At 38.1% G+C, this 20,859-nt stretch overlaps 1 protein-coding gene across 1 annotated transcript in view; it reads right to left on the bottom strand.

The window, feature by feature from the left end:
* Positions 1 to 20,859, bottom strand: part of CORIN (corin, serine peptidase) — a 189,216-nt gene that overhangs the window by 146,026 nt on the left and 22,331 nt on the right. Inside the window, exons 2-3 of the mRNA XM_081813164.1 lie at positions 16,664 to 16,808; positions 5,823 to 6,023 (exon numbers count right to left, since the gene is read on the bottom strand). Coding sequence (XP_081669290.1) covers positions 5,823 to 6,023; positions 16,664 to 16,808 — 346 coding nt within the window. The remainder of the gene's footprint in view (positions 1 to 5,822; positions 6,024 to 16,663; positions 16,809 to 20,859) is intronic.

The raw sequence follows: 20,859 nt of genomic DNA, 5'->3' as shown, positions 1-20,859 counted from the left end.
GATTGAGTTTGCTTTCTCAGGAAGAGAACCCAGTACTTCCCAAGGACAGTCATCTAAAGATGAAATAAGGAGAAAGGAAAGGAGAGTGGGTTGGGGGGGTGGGAATCCATTACTACATTTGAAATTCCTTTCTCTCTTTCCCAAGTATTGTGCAGGTCTTTACTAGAATGCTACCGTGCTAACCAGAAAAACATGCAACAATTATTTAAATGTTTCACTTGGTTCTTGCTTAGATGTTGATTCTAGCCAGAAGCCCATTTCTGAATCTCATAACTATTCTTCAAGCCTGAAGAATATGATTTAATATACAGAAGAGGGCAACCAACTGGACTTGAACATTGGTGTCTAACACTGATGGTTAGCAGAGCACATAAGCAATAGTGTCCAGGGTCATGACTAGAGTAAATTTTGGAGTAGCAAATTCCTAATGAAGCAGCTTAAACAGGCCTTAGACTCTTCCAGGTATCAAAAAAAACCTCTTTTCATCTGGAGTATGTATTCTTAATCATAATCCAAAGACCCCAAGGGACCCATACATAGAATTTTTATTGTCTATGAAGAACCTGGATTGGAGAAAAATAGCATTTCTATTTCCATTAACCTCCAACTGAAATTTAGAATACTTAAATTATCAACGTAGGTAACAAATGTAAAGAAACAAATTAAAAATTATACATGATATTTTCTTATCAACATGGAGCTGTGGCAGACATTTCAAAATATTATTTATGCTCATCCCTGTTATAAAATTATAGTTATTGACCTACTGCTAGATATCATTATTGAATAGACACATGAATTACTGTATCATTAATTTATGTTTCTAATATTTTGATAACTGAATTTTAATAAAATTGCCTTCCTTTGTGATTCTGTGTAATTTATCTTCGGCACCAAAACATTATTCTGAGAAGGCACCTACAGGCCTCACCAGATTGCCAAAGCAGTCCTTGGCACCAAAAAAGTTAAGAAGCTCTGCCATAGAGCCTTGCTGCTTTTTCTGGGTTTGTGACACAAACAGCTAGAATTCTGTTACCCGAAAGCAGTATTTTGCAAGCTGAAAATTGTCACAGGCATTCTTACAGGGAGAAAGTTATGCAGGTGTATATATAATTAGATATAAACCACTTTATGCTTATAGATCTAGCGCAACTACAAAATTAGTATGTATAATTTAAATAGAAACAAAATTACAAAGCTAATGAAATTTAAGTTAATTATATTAATGAATAATAATAACATTATTCTATGAAAAGTATGGTGCTGAGTCCCAAGTTCTTCTGTACTTAGGAAGTTTATACCACCATGTATCCCAGCTGAGCAAGTGGGTCACCATTTTTCTGTTTGAATCGCCATGAAGGTGCCCTTTGTACAGGAAGCCAGTACATACTTTCATTCTGCAATTGAGAAGAGTATCTATCAAGTCTGCCTCTGTCCGTTTCTTGATGGCTGGCAAACGTCTAGGCAATACAGCTTAGCAGTAACATAACTCATAAATAGAAACTCAAATACAGGCACCAAAATTCCACGTAAGTACTTGTTATAAGACGGTTACCCAGGTTATTGAGGTCAGACTTACAGTAGTTATTTTTTTATCACTGAAATGAAAGCATATATTTAAGAAATTATTATACAGAATTCTTGGATCCTCAGAATACATCTGAGTCCCTCAAACCCCAGATGGAAAAGTACTGTCCAACAAAAAGCAAGGAATGCTAAGGATACAATTCTTGGGCACACTTAATCTGTTCACTCATCCCCATTTACACATATGAGCACAGATAAGCACAGATCCCCACTCCAAACAGCATAATAATCCATAGTCAGTAAGCTATAGAGGTGGGTGCATTACTCTGAGGACAGCAGAACTGACTTTAAAAAATATAATGAAGACATCCAGTGTTCTATTGTGGATAAGATTAGAAAATGTCAGGGAAAAAGGAGAAGGGACTTAACGTGATTTCAGATGTCTAATTAGACTCTAATTAGACTCCCTCTCCCCAAAATCCCCCTTTGTAGAGTTGCCTGATGAATAGTAATCCAGGCAAAACTTCAAGACTCTGATCCCCTTAGCTTCATACTCTTGGCAGAACTTACTTTCAAGCTAATAGAAACACCATGTTACAAACAGAAAACTAGGAAGAAAGAATAACTTTAGGGTTTTTGACTGGTGTGTAAGCTTTCTACACTCAGCAATTTTTTTTATTATGTTATGTTAATCACCCATACATTACATCATTAATTTTTGATGTAGTGTTCCATGTACACTCAGCAAATTTTTAGCATGTGATTAGGGCACTTTTGGTACAAAGTTATCAGTGCTAATAAATCTTTTTTTAAAAGTGAATGAGAGGCATGATGCATTTTCATCTGATACAGATGATTACGGAGCTGGTTATCAAAGAGCATGATAACAGAATACTTGAAGCTTCTAGCACATTACCCCACTCTTTTCTCACTTTAATTCCTGACCAGAGTTTCTAGGTTACTTCATTGTGCACCAAATTATTTTTAACCCAAAAGCTCTTGGTTGGTCAAAGAGTTTTTTCCCTTTCCTTAGAATTCAATTTACGTTTAAATATTTATAAAAATATGTAAGGAGAAAGGTGAAAACAAAAAAGCGAAAATACAAAATGCAACCTAGAAAAATCCCTTGCTGAAATATAATATGCAAGCTTTCCCTTTCCATATTACAACTGGGTTTCAAAATGCAGCTAATGAAAATCCAGAAGTAACAGATGTCACATAAAACCTGTTTTACATTTACAAAGCTCCACCACAGTGTAAGGGGGGGTGGTATTCTGATTAAGAGTTTACAAACTATAGTAGTCTATGCTTTGGCTTGATATTGAGGACCACCAGGCGGAAAGGTCTTAAGGAAAGGCTACTTCCTTGTACCTTTGCCTGGAGTTCTCTCCTTGGTTTCCTACCCAGGATATTTGGATAGAACAGAATGTCTGGGCACTGTATTTTTGGACTGAAGTGGACTTAAATAGCTTTCACATATGCCAGGAATTTAAAATGACATTTCAATTAGATAATAATTTTTTTAAAAGTATAAAAGCAAATCCTCTGTTAGGTGTTAGTACTGATACAGGGCATTAAATGATGCTTTAAGTAAAACTGGTTAAATATCAAGTGCAGAAGTATGATTAGATATTGTTAATGAAAAGTGATAAATCAGATATTAAAATTTTGAGATGACTGTAGTTCATTTCTTTTTCATTCAATAAATATTTTATAGTGCAATGAACAAAACAAATTACTCTCCTCGAGCTTAAATTTGTTCTGCAACAACAAAGAATGCAATAAAATTAAATGAAGAAGCATGAAATTCTTGAAAGAGCAGTGGTCTAGGAGTCCCAAGAACGGAATTCCAATTTAATGCCTACCAACTACTACACAAGTGATATTGGATATGTCAACTTAATTTCTCTAAGCCTCAATTCCCTTACTTGAAATGGTGTGTATTGTCTGTCCTGCACACCTCATCAGTTAATTACCTATAAGGACCACAGAGAAAGTATTTAAATATGCCCTCAAAACAACCAAAAGCTCTATAATCACAGGCTAGCAGTATTATTGAAATGTATGAAAAACTATCAAATCCTTTGCAATGAATAATTTTAGTTAATATCGACAGTCTATTGAGGGTCTAGGTGGTCAGACAGTAAAGCTCAACGTTAACTGTCAAGTACATTAACGACATGGAATGATATATATTCAAAGGTTTTGACCTTTCTCCATTTAACCGTTCTAATTTCACCTGGATTTCCTTTACACGTCAAATTACGTTCATAGTCTCAAGCAATGTTCCAGGCATAGGAAGAGAAAACGAGTCAAACAGACTTCCATCAAGCTTCCAAACTGAGTAACAAATACCATATGTTTCTTTACTCTTCAGAGTATGTGTCTGCCACCTCTACTTGAATCTTAACAAATGACAAACCTTTCAAAATAGAGATAAATCCACTTAGCAAAAGAAAATAACAATTGCTGTAATTGCAACCACATTAACGGGAGTGAGTTTTTGCTTAAATGACTTTTGCACTTGTAATGAAAAACACGGTCCTTAAGAAAGTAAAACTGGGGTAAAAAAAAGTTGAGCAATAGGAGAATGATAAGAAAAACTAAACATATGACAAAACCATAGAATAACCAATAAACATTAGAAACAATGTTTACAAAGTATGTTAATAATATGGGAGAAATTCTCTTACATCAACTGTTAAGTAATAAAAGCAGAATAAAAAAAGAATAATGAAGTGCTTAAAACATGAATAAAATCTTAAAAACTTCAAAATCAAACTCATGAGGAAAATAAATTTTACTGGGCATAATTTGTGTTTGCAGTTATTATTATCAGGTAATAAACACGGATCTGTGTTAATCACTGATGAACACCAAGCATAAGAAATAGTTAATATGTGGGTGCTGTGTGAAATAATGGAATCCAAACAGTCTGTCTCTTTGGGGCTAAAGCAACAGAATAATTCTGCTTTTCTTCAGACACTGACAAACATATGCTATGATAGCTACAATTTAGCCTAATCCTTCCCTTCCTGGCTCAGAATGAAAATCAATACTCTGTCCTAGACCTAGGCTGTGATTTCCCTTTGTGTGTTTTCATGAAAGAGGGAGGAACAAACAAGAAAATGACCATGAATGGATGGGCTTTGTACAATTTTCAATCACATAATCTTGTTTTAGGAAGTAGAAAATAAGAATTAAGGGATGCCTGGGTGGCTCAGTCAGTTAAGCATCTGACTTCGGCTCAGGTCATGATCCCAGGGTCCTGAGATCGAGCCCCATGTGGTGTTCTGCACTCAGCACGGAGTCTGCTTGTCCGTCTGCCCCTCCCCCCACTCGTGCGCGCTCTCTCTCTCTCTCAAATAAAATCTTTAGAAAAAAAGAAAATAAGAACTAAGACAAGTGCAGAGAAAGTTCTTACAGTGACTGCACTCTGATTATGTTTTGCCAGCACTAACTGGATCAGAGCCGACATTCTTGGACACTTTACCCACAACTCCACTCCCACCAGAATTCTGGGAGCTTAGTGCCTTTACTAAAAATCTGAGGGATATTGAGGAATAGAATCACATTCCAGAGCACATTGCCTGCTACCATCTAACTGGTCCCATCTCCACACTTGCTGTCCTCTCTCTCTCTCTTCCAGCTCTTGTTCTGGAATAGCTGACATATTCCTCCATTTGTCCTTAAGCAGAGTTTCATACACGCCATTTTCCTCAAGGTGTGATTGTCAGTCACCAACACATACAATAAATAGCACAGCCAAAAAAAGAGGGAGAAGAGGGAGAAGAGGGAAACAAGGTAAAAAGAACACATGAGCACCTCCAAAGCAAATGGGGGGATAGTTCCCATTAAATCATTGACATTCTATCATAGAATTGAGATCCTTCCCACAAGGCACCAATAAGAAAATAAGTAACTTCACTTACTTATTCATTTAACCATCTCAAAATAAGTAACTTCAAACTTCAAACCAGAAACACAAACTTTCAGAAGTGAACCACCATAAAATCAATACCATTGTATTGGGGCAAGCAGTATGCCTCAGAAATGTTGAATGACGTTGATACATTTTCATTTCTTACCCTTCTCCCTATCTGGACAGCTGAGCTGATGGCATTTCATGTTAGGAATAGAACTCTCAGTTAAGTTTGCCGGATAAGTGAGTAGAGCTTTGCCCGTGTGACCAGTAAGTGATTGTGAATTAAGAGCACTGGTTGCCACACTTAAAAACCCACCCATGGGTTCCACAGACATTAAAGGGCACAAGTATTCACCATCCTCAGACTTACTTGTGTTCTTGTGATTCTGGTCCCCTGGGAGAGAAGCATCCGTGGTCCAGGCTGGACTGTGTTGATTGGGATGTGTAGTAGATGTCACAGTGCTCTTGTTACAGATCGTATTTGTAAGAATAATATCAGACACTTGAACTTCACCATCAGTGACCAAAGGTTCACTCCCATTTGATTTAAAATAGGGTTTTTTTAATGTTCCTGAAAGACAAAAAAAAGGATATTTTGATACATTACTAGAAGTATTTATTTTAAAAAACCCATTAAGAAAACTCTAGAGCTATTTTCCCAAGTTTCATTCTATCCAGGCAAACACAAAGAGAAAGATGGTGGCTAGCACAACTACCCACTTCACTGGGACAACCAAGAGAGTTTCTCTTCTACCACGAGTAACCTAACCCTGTGAAGAAACTACTGCTTTCTCAAAAGCTTCAGGTAGAGAAACTGAGTCTCCCATCTAGGTGTCCCCATGCCCAAAGAATTTAGGGCAATTCCACCTCACCCGAGACTTACAACAAATAAATGAAATGTGGTGAACCTTACAATGTTTCCTTCCTCCTTTCTCAGTTTCTCAATTTCATCCATCATTTTATGCTACTTAGTACCCAGGACACAAGCTCTGCATATCTCTATATCTGCCACCAAAGGACAATAGTGTCTGCTTAGTTTCAGCCTTATATTTCTCCACATTTTCCAAATTTCAGTGACCTATGCATAACAGATAAATAAAAATAACAGGGCTCATATATTTGCCAAGACTATATCATAAAAAAACCCCAAAAGTAAAACTCTAATTCTAGAAAAACTGAGAGAAGGAACTAAATTATCTTCATCTTTGACCAGAAAATATAAATATAATATGATTAATACAATATAGTCGTTAAACAAATTATCAATTGGTCACTTTCTCGAGGTATTCATTCAATGACAAAATAGTCAAACCTAAGATATTGGAAATCACCTAGATTTGACTTCGGCACAAACTCCCGAAAACTTTGAAAGAGATCATGTATTTTTAACTTAGTAAAAATAGACAACAGACTGCTTCCAGAATATAGCACTATAATTGAGTATGTCACTAAAATAAACAAATGTGATATTGATTCATTATAGAAATACCCAGGGGAGGTTTTTTTTTTCTAAAGGAATTTACGATGAATGCTCTCATTGGCTCTCACTTTTCCAAACAGTCCATGGACCATTAAAAATAAAAGACATATAAATAAAATGTTTAATATCAGTCTATGGAAAAAATTTCTCTACATGTGCTTGACACTTGGAAAACATTAACTACAAATCAAAATAGAAAAGCAGCTGTTTTCTAGCTAACTAAGGTCAACAGTTTCATCTGCCAAAGGATTCTAAATAAAACGCTGGAGCATAAAAGTTCAATTGTGACCATGTGGTGCAGGTAACATACTCTCCAAAATGTCTGTGTGATTCTGAGTCAATATTAAAGTCATATTAAATGTGATAGACTTGACGACTGTATAATATGTATAATATGTATTTCTTTCATACATAAGAATGTATGAATCGATTAGATATAACTTTATTTTCAGCCATTTATTAGTTGCTCTCATTGTTACTTATTTTGACATAAATAGCCTTTTCGCAAAAACATGTTAATTCCACTAATGTGGCTGTAATGAACTTTTAAAGCCCGTAAAGGTGATTTACTTATTATGCTAACAGCATCCAGCTCTGTCAACATACTTTTAGCAAATCCAACTCCTCATGGTTACATCCCTGAATAACTCACTTAAAAGGAGTTCCTTTCCATATGAAATTGTTCAACAGTTGTTCTTAACATTTTGTTTGTAATGATTAGCCATATTAATAATCTTTCTTTTATCTTTTTCATCTAACCACAGTGGCAAAAGTGTTAATAGCATCTCTTTACTCTAAGAGGTCCTTGGAAACACGGACTTTCTTAGGAAACACTGACTTGGATAACAACTATCTAAAATAATTCAGCTTCCTTGCTCTTAAACTCTACATATCAAAGCAGGTTGGCAGAATAGATCAAAAGGCAAAGGTAATACATGATGTATGGTAGTTGCCGTGGTTAATGTTCCTAGGGTACAATTTTAAGAGACAGACTGACCAACCCAACTGACAGCGAGGGGGAGGGGACAAACCTAAGGACCTATCCAAAAGTCTGAACTCATTAGACAATTTGTTTTCAAGCATCTCTGAAAACCGACCAACTCCCAACTCACAGTTGGTCATCTATTATGCATTTTTTTTAAAGATTTTATTTATTTATTTGACAGAGAGAGACACAGCAAGAGAGCAAACACAAGCAGAGGGAGTAGGAGAGGGAGAAGCAGGCTTCCCGCGGAGCAGGGAGCCCGATGCGGGGCTCAATCCCAGGACCCCGGGATCATGACCTGAGCCGAAGGCAGACGCTCAACGACTGAGCCACCCAGGTGCCCCTATTAGGCATTTTTTTAAAAGTACAAAAATTAGAACTCAGTAAGACTAAATACCCTCAAGCTATCCCATGATGAGCTATAAAAATGCTGAGAGTTATTAGCCCAAAGTGGAGGGTTCGGTCTTCCCATTTTGCCCCATCCTTTTTACACTCCTATTTTTACAATGCTGTGGCTAAAAGTACAGGTCCTACAGCCTGACCACCGGGATTTAAATCCCATTACTTAGCAGCCCTGAAACTTTGGGTAAACTCTCAACTGCCATAAAATAAGGAAAATAAAAGCCCCCCCCACCCCGGGACTGGTCATTAGGATCAAATTAGTCTTTCTCTCCCTCTCTGTATACACACACACACACACACACACATTTGGAACAGTTCCTGGCACATAGTAAGTTCTCAATAACTGTTAGTCATTACTACACAATGATAGTCCATGAAAGTAAAACTGCCTTCCTTAGGGCTACGAAGGTACTTTTAAATAAATACCAATTTCCATTTACTATAAAGGCATCCCACATAATAAAAATGACTAAGGAGATGTTCAAAAGTGAATCACTTAACCTACTTTTGGAGTGAACGAAGTGGGGCTCTTTCATGCCAAGTTAATACAAGGCCACACTGATCAAGGTTGTACGGCTCAAAAGTATTTCAGCTCTGGAACATAGGTCTGTTTAACAACCTCTGTTTAAGAAATAGCCTATAATTCCAATAATAATAGCCAAAATGTGCTGGTCACTTGTAATGAGTGGATCGAGCACCGTGGTAGGCAAAATTAATGTTCCCTCCAGAGATGTCCACATCCTAAGTCCCAGAACCCGGGAATATGCTACTTTACACACCTTAAATGGCAAAAGGGATGTTGCAGATGTGAGTTAGTTAAGGGATTTGAGATAGGGAAATTACCGTGGATTATTCAGGTGAGCCCAAGGTGGTTGTGGGGTTTTTATAAGCAGAAGAGGGAGGTGAGGGGGTATGCATCAGAGCCATGCAGCATAAGGACTCAAGGACTCAATTGCTCATTTGAATATGGAAAGAGGCCACAAGCCAAGGAATGCAAGAAACCTCCAGAAGCTGGAAAAGATAGGAAACAGACTGTCCCCTAGAGCCTCCAGAAGGAATACAGTCCTGCCAACATCTTAATTTTAGCCCAGTGCTATTTGGACTTCTGCCCTCCATAACTCGAAGGTAATATATTTATGTCATTTTAAGCTACCAAGTAATCGATTTGTTGTATCAGTAATAGGAAACTAACATAGTCACTATAGGCATCTACTGAGTTAGCCTTCCAACAATCTTTTGAAACAGATGCTATGAACAACTCTTCTCTACAGAGTTTCAGAGAGAAGGAAAACGAAGCTTTCAAGAGTTATTTAACTTACCCAAGAACTGAGCTGGGACATGACACACACACATACACATGCACCCACATGCTCTTCTCACTTTGAACAAATTATACAAGTTGGAAAAAATCAACCATCAAATGCATGTAAAAAAAACTATCTTCCTATGATATGAGTTTAAAAGTAATTCCTTATCTTTACATCTCTAGCCCTGTGGTAACACATTTACTTGGCTTTTCTATGTGCCAGGAACTTTGTATTTACTCCCTGCTGAAAACACAACATTTAGTAAGAGCTTCTTATCGTCAAGATGTTTATAGATTAGTTGAGGGAAACAGGCATGTAGTTTAAAAATACAAGCCATGATACAAGGGCTTTGAGAATGATATGCATAAGGCAATCTGGTGACAGAAAGTAGAGAAATAGATGTCATTCCATTTGAGAAAGTCAAGAAAGGTTTCTTAGGGGAGAATGATCCTCAATAGAAATCTTAAAATATAGTTAAGGATTGTGTAGGTTTGAGCAAAGCATTTGTGGGGAAGAAGGAGGTGTGGTAATAGGGAATGGAGAACTTTCTAGATGGAACAAAGGGGTAAAGATATGCAAAGCCCAGCAGCAGGTCATTAAACACAGCTAGCACACGTGGGACTGGCAGGAAGAAAGGCGAAAGGAAAAGCAGCCACATTGTGAAGAATAGTTCCTGTTAAAGTCTTGGAATTGTTCTTGTGATGAAGAACTTTTGAAGGATCTTAAATAAGGTGGCACACTGGAATGATCACTCTGGCAGCAGGGTGATGCTGGAAAGGGGTCAAGTCTAGAGGATAATAAGAAGGCTACTGCAATAGTCCCAGTGAGAAAAGAGTATGGCCTAACCCAAGGCAAAAGCAATGAAGACAAAGGTAACATTTGGAAGAGAGCTTTCAGAGGCAAAATTGTGAGTGATAAGGGAAAGAGTCAGAGGTCCCTTCCAGGTTTCTGGTTTGAATTACTGTGTATATGACAGGACCCGCAACTGAGATAGAAGTGATAGTCATTAGTTCTATTCATCAAATAGTTTCAATTCTCTCGCATTCTACTAAGACACATGTGTGGGTTACATTCTCTGATCAGAGAATGATCCCTGTCTCTGGACATTTTTGACATTGGTCAAAGGGTACAAACGTCCAGTTATAAGATGAATAAGTTCTGGGGATCTAACGTACAGCTGGTGATTATAGATAATAATACCATATCATACACTTAAAAAAAAAGAAGACTCTCTAGTGCTCTTTTTCGTTTTCTCTGGCACAGTAACTGCAGAGGCACAAGATGACGGCTGATCCATCAGTTCAGTCCCTGAATGACCTCAAGGAGCATAGCCCCAATGCCATTCGCAAAGGACTTGCAGCATGAGTGAGAAATTGCCTTTGTTGTTTTCAAGCTGCTATTATTGTAGGATTACTTTTGTTACACAGTATAGCACACCCTATCCTGACTGTTACAGTAGATAGTTTACAAATACATTGAGTATAAAATGCCTGCAAAACATTCAAGGGGGAGAAAAGTCTAAATCTAGAGAATCTTAACATTTCCTCCAGAATGACTTGCAAGACCCCCACAAATTTGTATCTTCTTTGTGGTTCCAGAGCACACACTGTTTGTATCGCACCTACACTCAAGAGCAATTGTCTGTTTTCCTGTCTGTCTCCTTGAAGGTAGGAGGGTGTATTATGCACGTCTGCATCTCAAGTGCCCAGCAGAATGCTTGGCACCAGTGTCGGCTTTAATGAATATTCGTTGAAATGTATGGATGATGAAGGAAGTCATGGGAGTAGATGACATTGCCAAGAGAGGCATGGGTGTCAAGTGAGAAGAAAGAGAGCTTAGGACAGAAACCCCAACATTTAATGGCTAAGTAAAGAAAGATGAGAAGGTCAGCCAGATATAGCAGAAAAATCAGAAGTGAAAATATGCAGGCAAAACAGAAGAGCATTTTGAAAAGAAAGAAGTAGTCAAGACTGGGCAAGATCATATCAGGTCATAGATCCCACCTGAATGAAAGACAGTGTCGCTGGCACCAACTAACAATGAACATGCTCCTTCCAAACTGGCAAAAACAAACACAGAAAGAAAGCGTGGGTTCTTTTTTTTTTAAAAGGACAATAATAATTACATTTATTGAGCATAGAGTGCTAAGCATTTTAGATCCATTATGCCATTTACTCTTCACAACCTTATGAAGTAGACATTATTATCATCTCACTTTACAAAAGAGAAAACTGAGAACTAGAAAGTTCTGTGAAATTGCTCAAGATATCGAAGCTAGCAAGTGAGCAGGAATTCAGTCTGACTTCAAAGCCTAATCTTTCACCACAGGGTTTTGCTGTTGTAGTGGTAATAGTTATCATTTTTATTTACTAATTTTTGAAAAATACCATAAAAAAGTCAAACTTCATTCTCTATATATTTAGGAAAATGATTGGCTCCACATTATGAGTGAAGATGAAAATCTATCTCCTCTGACAACCCCCTGCCCTCTATTACCCAATTTTGGTTGTTATATTCTTTTCTTTTTTAACTTTATATCTTTTTTTTTAAGTCTTATTCAAATGCACATTGGTTTCAAATGCTGTGCATTGGATAAAAAGTCGCTGGTGCTTCATTAAGAACATTTAGTAGTATGACAAAAAGAGAAAGGGGGGAAGATCAGATTGCAGTGGGTTGAGGACTGGATCAAGCACAGAAATCACTTAGGGATCTTGCTAGAATGCAAAGTCAACAGGTCTGGAGTGCGATCTGCATTTCACGCAAACACTCAAATATACTATTCACAAACATAAACTCAAAAAACTATTGGGACTACACAAAAATAAAAAGCTTCTACACAATGAAGGAAACCATTAACAAACAAACAAACAAAAGACAACTTACTGAAGGGGAGAAGATATTCGCAAAAGATATATCTGATAAGGGGTTAATATCCAAAATATATAAAGAACTTATAAAACTCAACACCCAAAAAACAAATAATCCAATTAAAATATCTGCTGATTTTAGAAACACTAAACTAAACTAAACCTTTGTAGTTCCAACTTCGGTTTTGGGGGTTGAGGAGAGAAACAATTTGCTATTGCTCTCTTCTATATCCTTCTGCTGAAATAATTATTCATAAAAGTCCAACTCTTTGCCACTTGACTTTATACATGAGAGAAGCCCAAAAAGACAAAATTAGAGAAACATAGTGCAACTGTGTTAGCATAAAGCTTTTATTATCTTTTCCTAAACAATAATCCTTTCACTATTATCTTTGTCTTTTGAAGATACAGCTCCTGTTATTTATACAAAATTGGCATCCCACCATTCCATAGTAACCTAATGGACCCATAAATAACTATAAAACTTGGAAAGAGCATGGAGTTACAAACGCAAACCAAACAGAATATGTTTAAAAGTAAGCAGAGTTTAATGAAGTTTTTTAAAACACAAATATAAAATGGTTTTATTGCTCATTACAGCAACAAACATCTCAGTTATAAAATAGGAAATGTTTATTTGAGCAGGTATTACTTAATATAGCCATATATCATCTGGTGCAGAATCTATGAAAAGAATGCTTTTGAAGAAAATGTCTAGGAATTGTCCACTTTCTAAAGGTTACCTAAATATAAGCCAAAGTGGCACTTAGAAGTGGTTATAAATGGTACACTTCCTAATCCCATATATAGCAATAAAAAAATTCTACTCCTAGGTATAAACCCAAGAGAAATGAAAACATATGTTCACACCAAAACCTGTACATGAATATTCAGAGCAACATTATTCACAATAGCAAAAGATGGAAACAACTAAAATCGGTAAATGGACAAAGAAAATGTGGTAAATCCACACAATGGAGTATAATTTGGCCGTAAGAAGGAATGAAGTACTGAAACACAATGCAACATAGATAAACCTTGAAAATATTATGCCAAATGAAAAAAAAGCCAGTTACAAAAATCATGTATGGTCATATGAAATGTCCAGAATAGGGAAATCTATAGAGACATTACATAGATTAGTGGTTCCTTAGGTCTGGGGCAGGGGGAGGATGGAAAGACAGGAGACTGACAGTGAAAAGTATAGTTTCTTCTGAAAGTGGTAAAAATGTTCTAAAACTGATTGTAGTGATGGTTACACTTACCTGTGAATATACTAAAAATTATTCAATTATATGCTTTAAGCAAGTATGTGAATTATATTTCAATAAAGCTATAAAAATAGGATCCAATAAATAAATAAACAAACAGATTTAACCTAAATAAAGCACCGCCTTAACAGCATCTCTCTGTTGAGAGGCCTCTAAGCACTGAGATACTTAAAAATGTGTTTAAAACTATTAGCATTCTACCCTGAGAATGAAAGGAAATAATCTTCAATGTGTGTGAGCCTCTGAATACATTATTACCAGAATTAGACTTAAAAATGACAGTGATATGACTGAGCTTTTACCAGACAGACCCTCGAAGAGATAACAACTATAAATCTGGACAAACCACACAAAAAAGTACTTGAAGGCACTAGAAAGGAAATGAAAGCAGGCCAACTCTGGAGGAGTGCAGAGTCTTGGAAGGAAAAGGTGGCAAAGATGAGCTTCAGTTTTGTCCTGCTTCTACCCTGAGAGCAGGCCACAGTTGGTACCACTTGGGGGCAGGTCGACTAAAACTTCAACAGAAAACCTGAAGGCTCCTGGGCTGAGCCACTTACTCTTTTTTTTTTTTTTTTTTTAAGATCTTATTTACTTATTTGAGAGAGAGAGAAAGAGCATGTGCACGGGGGTGGGGGGGGCGGCGGGCACAGAGAGGAGGGGCAGAGGGAGAGGGAGAAGCAGACTCCCCACTGAGCAGGGATCCCGACACAGGACTCCATCCCAGGACCCCAGGATCATTACCTGAGCCGAAGACACTTAACTAACTGAGCCACCCAGGCACCCCTCTCTGTCTTCTTCTTACTTATCAACCTCTGAAGTGTCTCTCATCTCTTGGCGTCTGTGAAACCCAGCATTTCCAGGTTCTTTTCCTTCTTGTCTGACCATTCTTCCTGTATCTTTTGCTTCCTCCTCTTTCTTTATCTTCCCCCTTAAATACTCCAGGGCTCTTGCCCTCAGCTTTTCATCAGCACACTTTCTCTTTACAGTTCACCTACTTCTACTCCTTCAACTGCCAGTGAGACTCCCACCTTCGTAGTCAGGACCCTCTTCTCAGCTTTGCTTCTGGATACTTCTAGCTTCAGGTCAGTAACAGTGGGGTGGGGGTTGGGTTCTAAAGTGAGCACATAAGTCAAAAATCATATATAGCCACAATTTCCCTTGAAATTTCCTTAGAAAAGCAACACATTCTTATATTCCGACATTCATTTCTCGGTCCTACCTGCACTGTTGAATTTGCTCAAGATAAATGCACTTAAACTATGATGCCACTGTATTTTGTTGTCCCCCAAGTATGTCTAAGTTAACATGTCCACACTGAACTTCCAACCTGCCCTCCATCTACATGCATCCTACTCCTCCACCTTTACTTTCCGCATTAACAGATGGCACCAAAATCACCCTGATTTCCTAAGCCAAAAATCCAGCAGTCAGCATTGACCCCTCTTTTCCTTCACACCAAAATCCAATCAGTCTTGATCTGTGTTCATTTTAATGCACCAAATGCCTTAATTCAAGCCCTTATCACCTTTTATTTAGGCCACAGCCAGAGCCTCAAAAAAGCCTCCTCCCTTTCTGTCTCCAGTCCTCTGCAGAGCATCTAGGTCTACCGTCTTTTGCAAATGCAAATATGATCAAATTTCTCCCCGCTTGGAAAGATCCTCCAATGGTAAACTACCATCCCTAGCAGTGGTTTTCAAGCATTGTTGTAGCAGATAAATACCATTTTCAAATAAATATTATATAAGATCCTAATATCTACAAATAGATACAAGCTATATTTTATTAGGATTAATTTACTATATAAGTTGTAAATGTGTGACTTATTAAAAACCAAACATTGAGAAAAATGATAGGTAGTTTTGGTGAAATAAAAAAATTCAAAATCGTTGGTAAGCAATTTGATCAGAATCATCTTGCTATTTATTTCCCTATTTCATTTGCCTGCATGTGATCAAAAAAATCCTAATTCATAGCAATAGGTAGCTACCAAAGGTAATATTTTGGATTACCTCCCCCAGTAGCTCACCTTTTAACATAGTGTTTATTTAAAAAGATAGCAAGATCCAAATACAAATGAATTCATCTGTCTGCATGAATTATTTGGTTGCTGGTCTCTGCTTGGTTAAAACTTGGTATGTAATATTTAGTTTGAGTATGTGTTTAAGATTTATTTTTTTTAAATTGAAAGTCAAAACAAGCATTTGTGTAAACCTTGAAACTCCTCCCCTGAACCTTGGTTCCATGGAATAGAGTTTGAGAACCAATAACCTAAGTGCTGAAGCCCAACTTCCTAGGGCAGCATGCAAGATCCTGTGTCATTTGGATTTTATCAATCTAGTTGCATTTCCTCCCACTGCCAAAATTCCACCCAATATTCTAATTCTATCTCCATCTATCACAGGGTCATACTTTGGCACTTACTGTTTTCTCTGCCAAACCCATGCACTATTGCCTTCTTACCTGAATTTCTATGAACTATTCCAAAGGTTAAAATGTTAATGCCTCATGAAGCCTTCTTTGACTTCCCCAAAGTACCTTGCATATGCCTCCATCATCAACATGTGTTGCCTTGTGTAATAATCATCTCTTCCTCTCAAACATGAGCTCCTATGGAAGACAGACTAATTTAACCATCCCTAAGTGCTCAGGGACTTTCAAAGTGCCTGGTACCTGGTAATCACACCTTAAATGCTTTGCATCAATTACTTCATCACTTTCTATTAATAGGAATAACTAACAGAATGATTTTGGTGGGTGAAACTTCAGATCTGCGTGAGATAGTCAACAGATAACCCTCTCGTCAAGTTGACGCGTTAGGTTAAGTAAGTACTAAACGGAAATCACTGTTAGTCTCATTTTAATTTTGACTTCATTTTTCTTTCATAGCGGTGTCACTCACCAACAAAGGAAAGCAGGATCACCAGCAGGACAATGAGTGCACAGATACATGGAATCAAGACCAGCAATAGGAAGCGGAGAATATTAGCAGTTGCCAGCTTCTGAGAGCAGCCATCACCCATGGTATTGTCAACAGCTCCCAAGACCTAAAGTAAAAGGGAGATGGGAAACATGGTTTTTATATTACAAAGCAACTCAATACACAGAATGGAATTTTAGAGTACAGCTGTCCATTCAGAACAACAGCACTCCTGAGAGATTCTGGTGCACGTCCTTCAGGGCATGAAACTGAACTTAGTCACTGAATCATGCCAATAAATGAACAAATAACTGTACAACCACATTCAGGGCAGAGAAAATCATCTATTTCTGAAATCTTTTTTAGGAGTACGTGAACTTTTAATGGGATTCCACCTTGATTTTTTTGACATATTTACCAATTTGGTGGTATTCCAAAGAGCTACAAATTACCATGGCCCAGAGCTATAAGCAAAGACTGCCTAGTACAGTGGTAACATATTGGTGAGTAGGTGTAGACAGGACATTACCCAGACTTCACTGCTGTTTGTCTCACCAGTTCTAACCCAAATCTGCATGAATCTGGATAAAATTAATTTTCAGCCATTCAGCAAGGTTAAATGAAGTTGAACACTGAAAAAGAGCCTGTCCTGGTTGACCAGGACACTGACAACCCCTAAGGATACTTTCCACGATGCCAATGTAGCCTATCCATCTGTGAGAGGATTATGAGATGCAATCATGAGGGTTCAGATAAAAGTTCTTATCTTCAAATACTTTATATTTTGCTAATTTAAATTAAATACTTTAATTTTTAGTTTGGTCTCTTGCCAGAAATTCATTTATTACAAATGGCTAGCTTAGGGCAGTGACTTTTTCAACAGGAATCTGAGATGAAATTAAAAGTGATTTGTGGGGTACCTGGGTGGCTCAGTCAGTTAAGTGTCTGCCTTCGGCTCAGGTCATGATCCTGGGGTCCTGAGTTCAAGCCCCATGTCAGGCTCCCTGCTCAGTGGGGAGTCTGCCTCACCCTCTCCCCTGTTTCCCCCTCTCCCTCCACCCTTGTGCTCTCTCTCTCTCTCAAATAAATAAAATCATTTTTAAAAGTGATTTGAGTCCCACTCCATGAGCAACTCTTCCAGTTCCATATGAAGGTGTTTCTCATGGTTTTCTTTTAGACTTCTGACTCTCCTTGCATTTTTTCCTGTGACAGTTCCAGGGCTTGAACTGTAACCTCTGCATAACTAACTCCTGAATCTCTCTTGAGTCCCAAACTTCCTTTCAAGTTACATAATATATTTCCAATGCCTAGTGCTTAGCAGCATCTCTTCTCAACATATCCAAAATCAAACTAGTCTCTTTCTCTATCCCTACTGTCAAACTAGTTCTTCTCCTGATTTCCATATTTGTGCTAACAGACACTCTACTTCTCCAATAACCCCAAGACTCTTCACTTCTCCATCATCACCCCCATGCCATGCATTATTCAGGTTTTGTTGGTTCTTCCCCTATAATAGATGTCTAATTTTGAAAAATGAATGACCTTTGAGGCAGAGCTTTATCATAACAAGAAGTTGTTCCAACAGAATGGTCCTGTATTTGATCATTTATAGCATATAACAAGTACTTGATAATTTCCCATGGATAAAAAGGCAACTTTGGTAGGTTCTTCTGAATTGCAAGGCATATATGATACTCCATTTCTGCTTTATTGCCCCTACATCAGAATCAATTCTTGTTCACTAACACATATTGCAAGCAGTGTTCACTACATACACTGTGATATAATGATATCCTCTGTAATTTTAAGAATACCCAATGAGACATATTATTTGAAAGAACATATGATGTTAGCTTGAGAATGGCTTGATCTCCTAGGTTAATGTCTTTACTGACCCATTGCCTCTGCACCTGGTTTAATCCACCAGCCAAAGTGAGATCATTCGGAGTTAATTTACAATTTGATCTGCAAGAAGACATGGCACTGTGTTAGAGGAGACCACGAAAAGGATATGACCACCCACTGACCCGTGAGCTGGACTCAGGCAGTCAGAGACCCCTCACCCCCTCCCCTGTCCTTGAAATGTACCACTGTTCCCACAACCTGAGCCATTTTCAAGAATGCAGCCTTGAGAGAGCAATGTGCTGTTGAGACCATCTGGACAAAACACATGACTGAACCCAGTTAAAGCCTCTATATAAACTTCTATGATTCTGGCTGGCAGGTGTGGAAAACTACTCATCTTGTCTGCCCAAGCAAACCTCATAGTAAGTTCCCTTGCTTATTAAACCTGCCATCTACCAATCTGAAGTGGTCTGCCTCTTTCTTTAGTATCTTCTTGCCCTCTATATATGGAGGCCAGTTTCAAATTTTACCTGGGGAAGCCAGGTAAAGTTTGCAAAACAACACACTGACACAATTTAATGTAAGATCTGCAATAGCACATTGATTACAACACTAGCATTGGGTGGGTGGTGCCCTTTCAGACTTGGAGATAAGCAAGTGTGGGACTATAACCCAACAGAGAATCTACTTACTTATTTCATTTACTCAACAATTAGTTATTGAACACGTACTATTATAACAAGCACAGGGATGGATATAACAATGATTTCAGACCAACTGTCCCTCAGAAGTTCAGTCTTGTAGGAGAGATATGTCCACAAATAATATATGTCAAGGTAGCAAATGATAAGCACCATGAGACTTACAGCTAAAGTGCCATAGGAATTCAAAAGATAGGAATACAATTTCTTGCTGGAGGATCAGGTAAAACATTGTAGAGAACTTGAAGCAGACATAATTCTGACCTGCTGTCCATGGGTACCTCTATCTTCTCCCAGTCTATCAGCTCTCTCCTTTTTTCAATTCCCTACATATCTTCTTCAGACTCTTTGGACCATTAATGAAACAATACTCTTGCTAATGCCCTGAACCTGCCTACCCCCCTGGATATTCTCTGCATCATGTAAAAGCCAACACCAGATGAATCCAACAACCTGCTCTCTCTGTATGTACACCTGGAGAGTTGCAAGTGCCTGTAAAAAGCCACCCAACAGGACTACTCAGTTGCTGATGTAAAGCCTTCTCCATTCTCCTCAAACTACCTTCTCCCATTGGACCCTCACTCTCAGAAAACGGTCCACTTCAATTTCCGTCTTACAGAGAGAATAAAAAACAATCAAATGAGAATTGCCTCATCTACCTAAATCTAAACCTACACCTGATCATTTATAGACCCTTCTGTCCTGTTCAAACACAGAAGCTATTGAAGGCTCTTCGTATTTAAGACTAATCCTCCCACTTTTGTGACAGACTCCATCTCCTTCTCCCTTCTCAGTAATTTTACATCTTAATTCTCCATTAAATCATATATCCAAACTCTCTCCCTCTCTCTTTCTCTCACTGCCATCAGCTTTTTATCATGTTTAGGTCTCTCCAGTTATTTTTTTAACCATCCTCAAGCCTATATCACACTTCAGCCACTGTCCTATCTCTCTCATCCAAAATGCCCTGGGAGTTGTTAATATTTAATGTCCAAATTTCCTCACTTACTGTTTACTCTTGTATGATTTGGGACCCACTTCTGTCACTGCACCAAAAGAGCTTTTGCTATGGTCACCAACGACCTCCATGTTGCCATATCCAAAGACATTTTTCAGTCATCACTGTAATGACATCCCTGTATCATGTGAGAGAGAGAATTCTCAGCCACTCTCATTTGCTTCAAGTACTTTCTTCCCTTGACTTCTCTTTCTCTTCCCTGTCTGGTCATTCCTTCTCTTTCTGTAAGTTCTTTTCTCACATTCATACTCTCTATGCAATACCACCCACACAAATTGCATCGGTTGCCAGGCCTACACACATGACTTACATCTTTACATAGCAAGCCTAGATCGTTCCCCTGAGCTCCAGACTTTTGTATCCAACTGGCCATTTGACATTTCCTCAGTGGATGTTACAAAAATACCTCAAACCTGGGCGCCTGGGTGGCTCAGTCGTTAAGCGTCTGCCTTCGGCTCAGGTCATGATCCCAGGGTCCTGGGATCGAGTCCCACATCGGGCTCCCTGCTCAGTGGGAAGCCTGCTTCTCCCTCTCCCACTCCCCCTGCTTGTGTTCCTGCTCTCGCTATGTCTCTCTCTGTCAAATAAATAAATAAAATCTTTAAAAAAAAAAA

This window comes from Leptonychotes weddellii, chromosome 2 (assembly GCF_054177405.1).
Source record: "Leptonychotes weddellii isolate Sample4059 chromosome 2, ASM5417740v2, whole genome shotgun sequence".
In the NCBI taxonomy this organism is placed as follows: domain Eukaryota; kingdom Metazoa; phylum Chordata; class Mammalia; order Carnivora; family Phocidae; genus Leptonychotes; species Leptonychotes weddellii.
The sequence above is the reverse complement of the archived record's forward strand: the minus strand, read 5'-3'. Positions and strand labels throughout refer to the sequence as shown.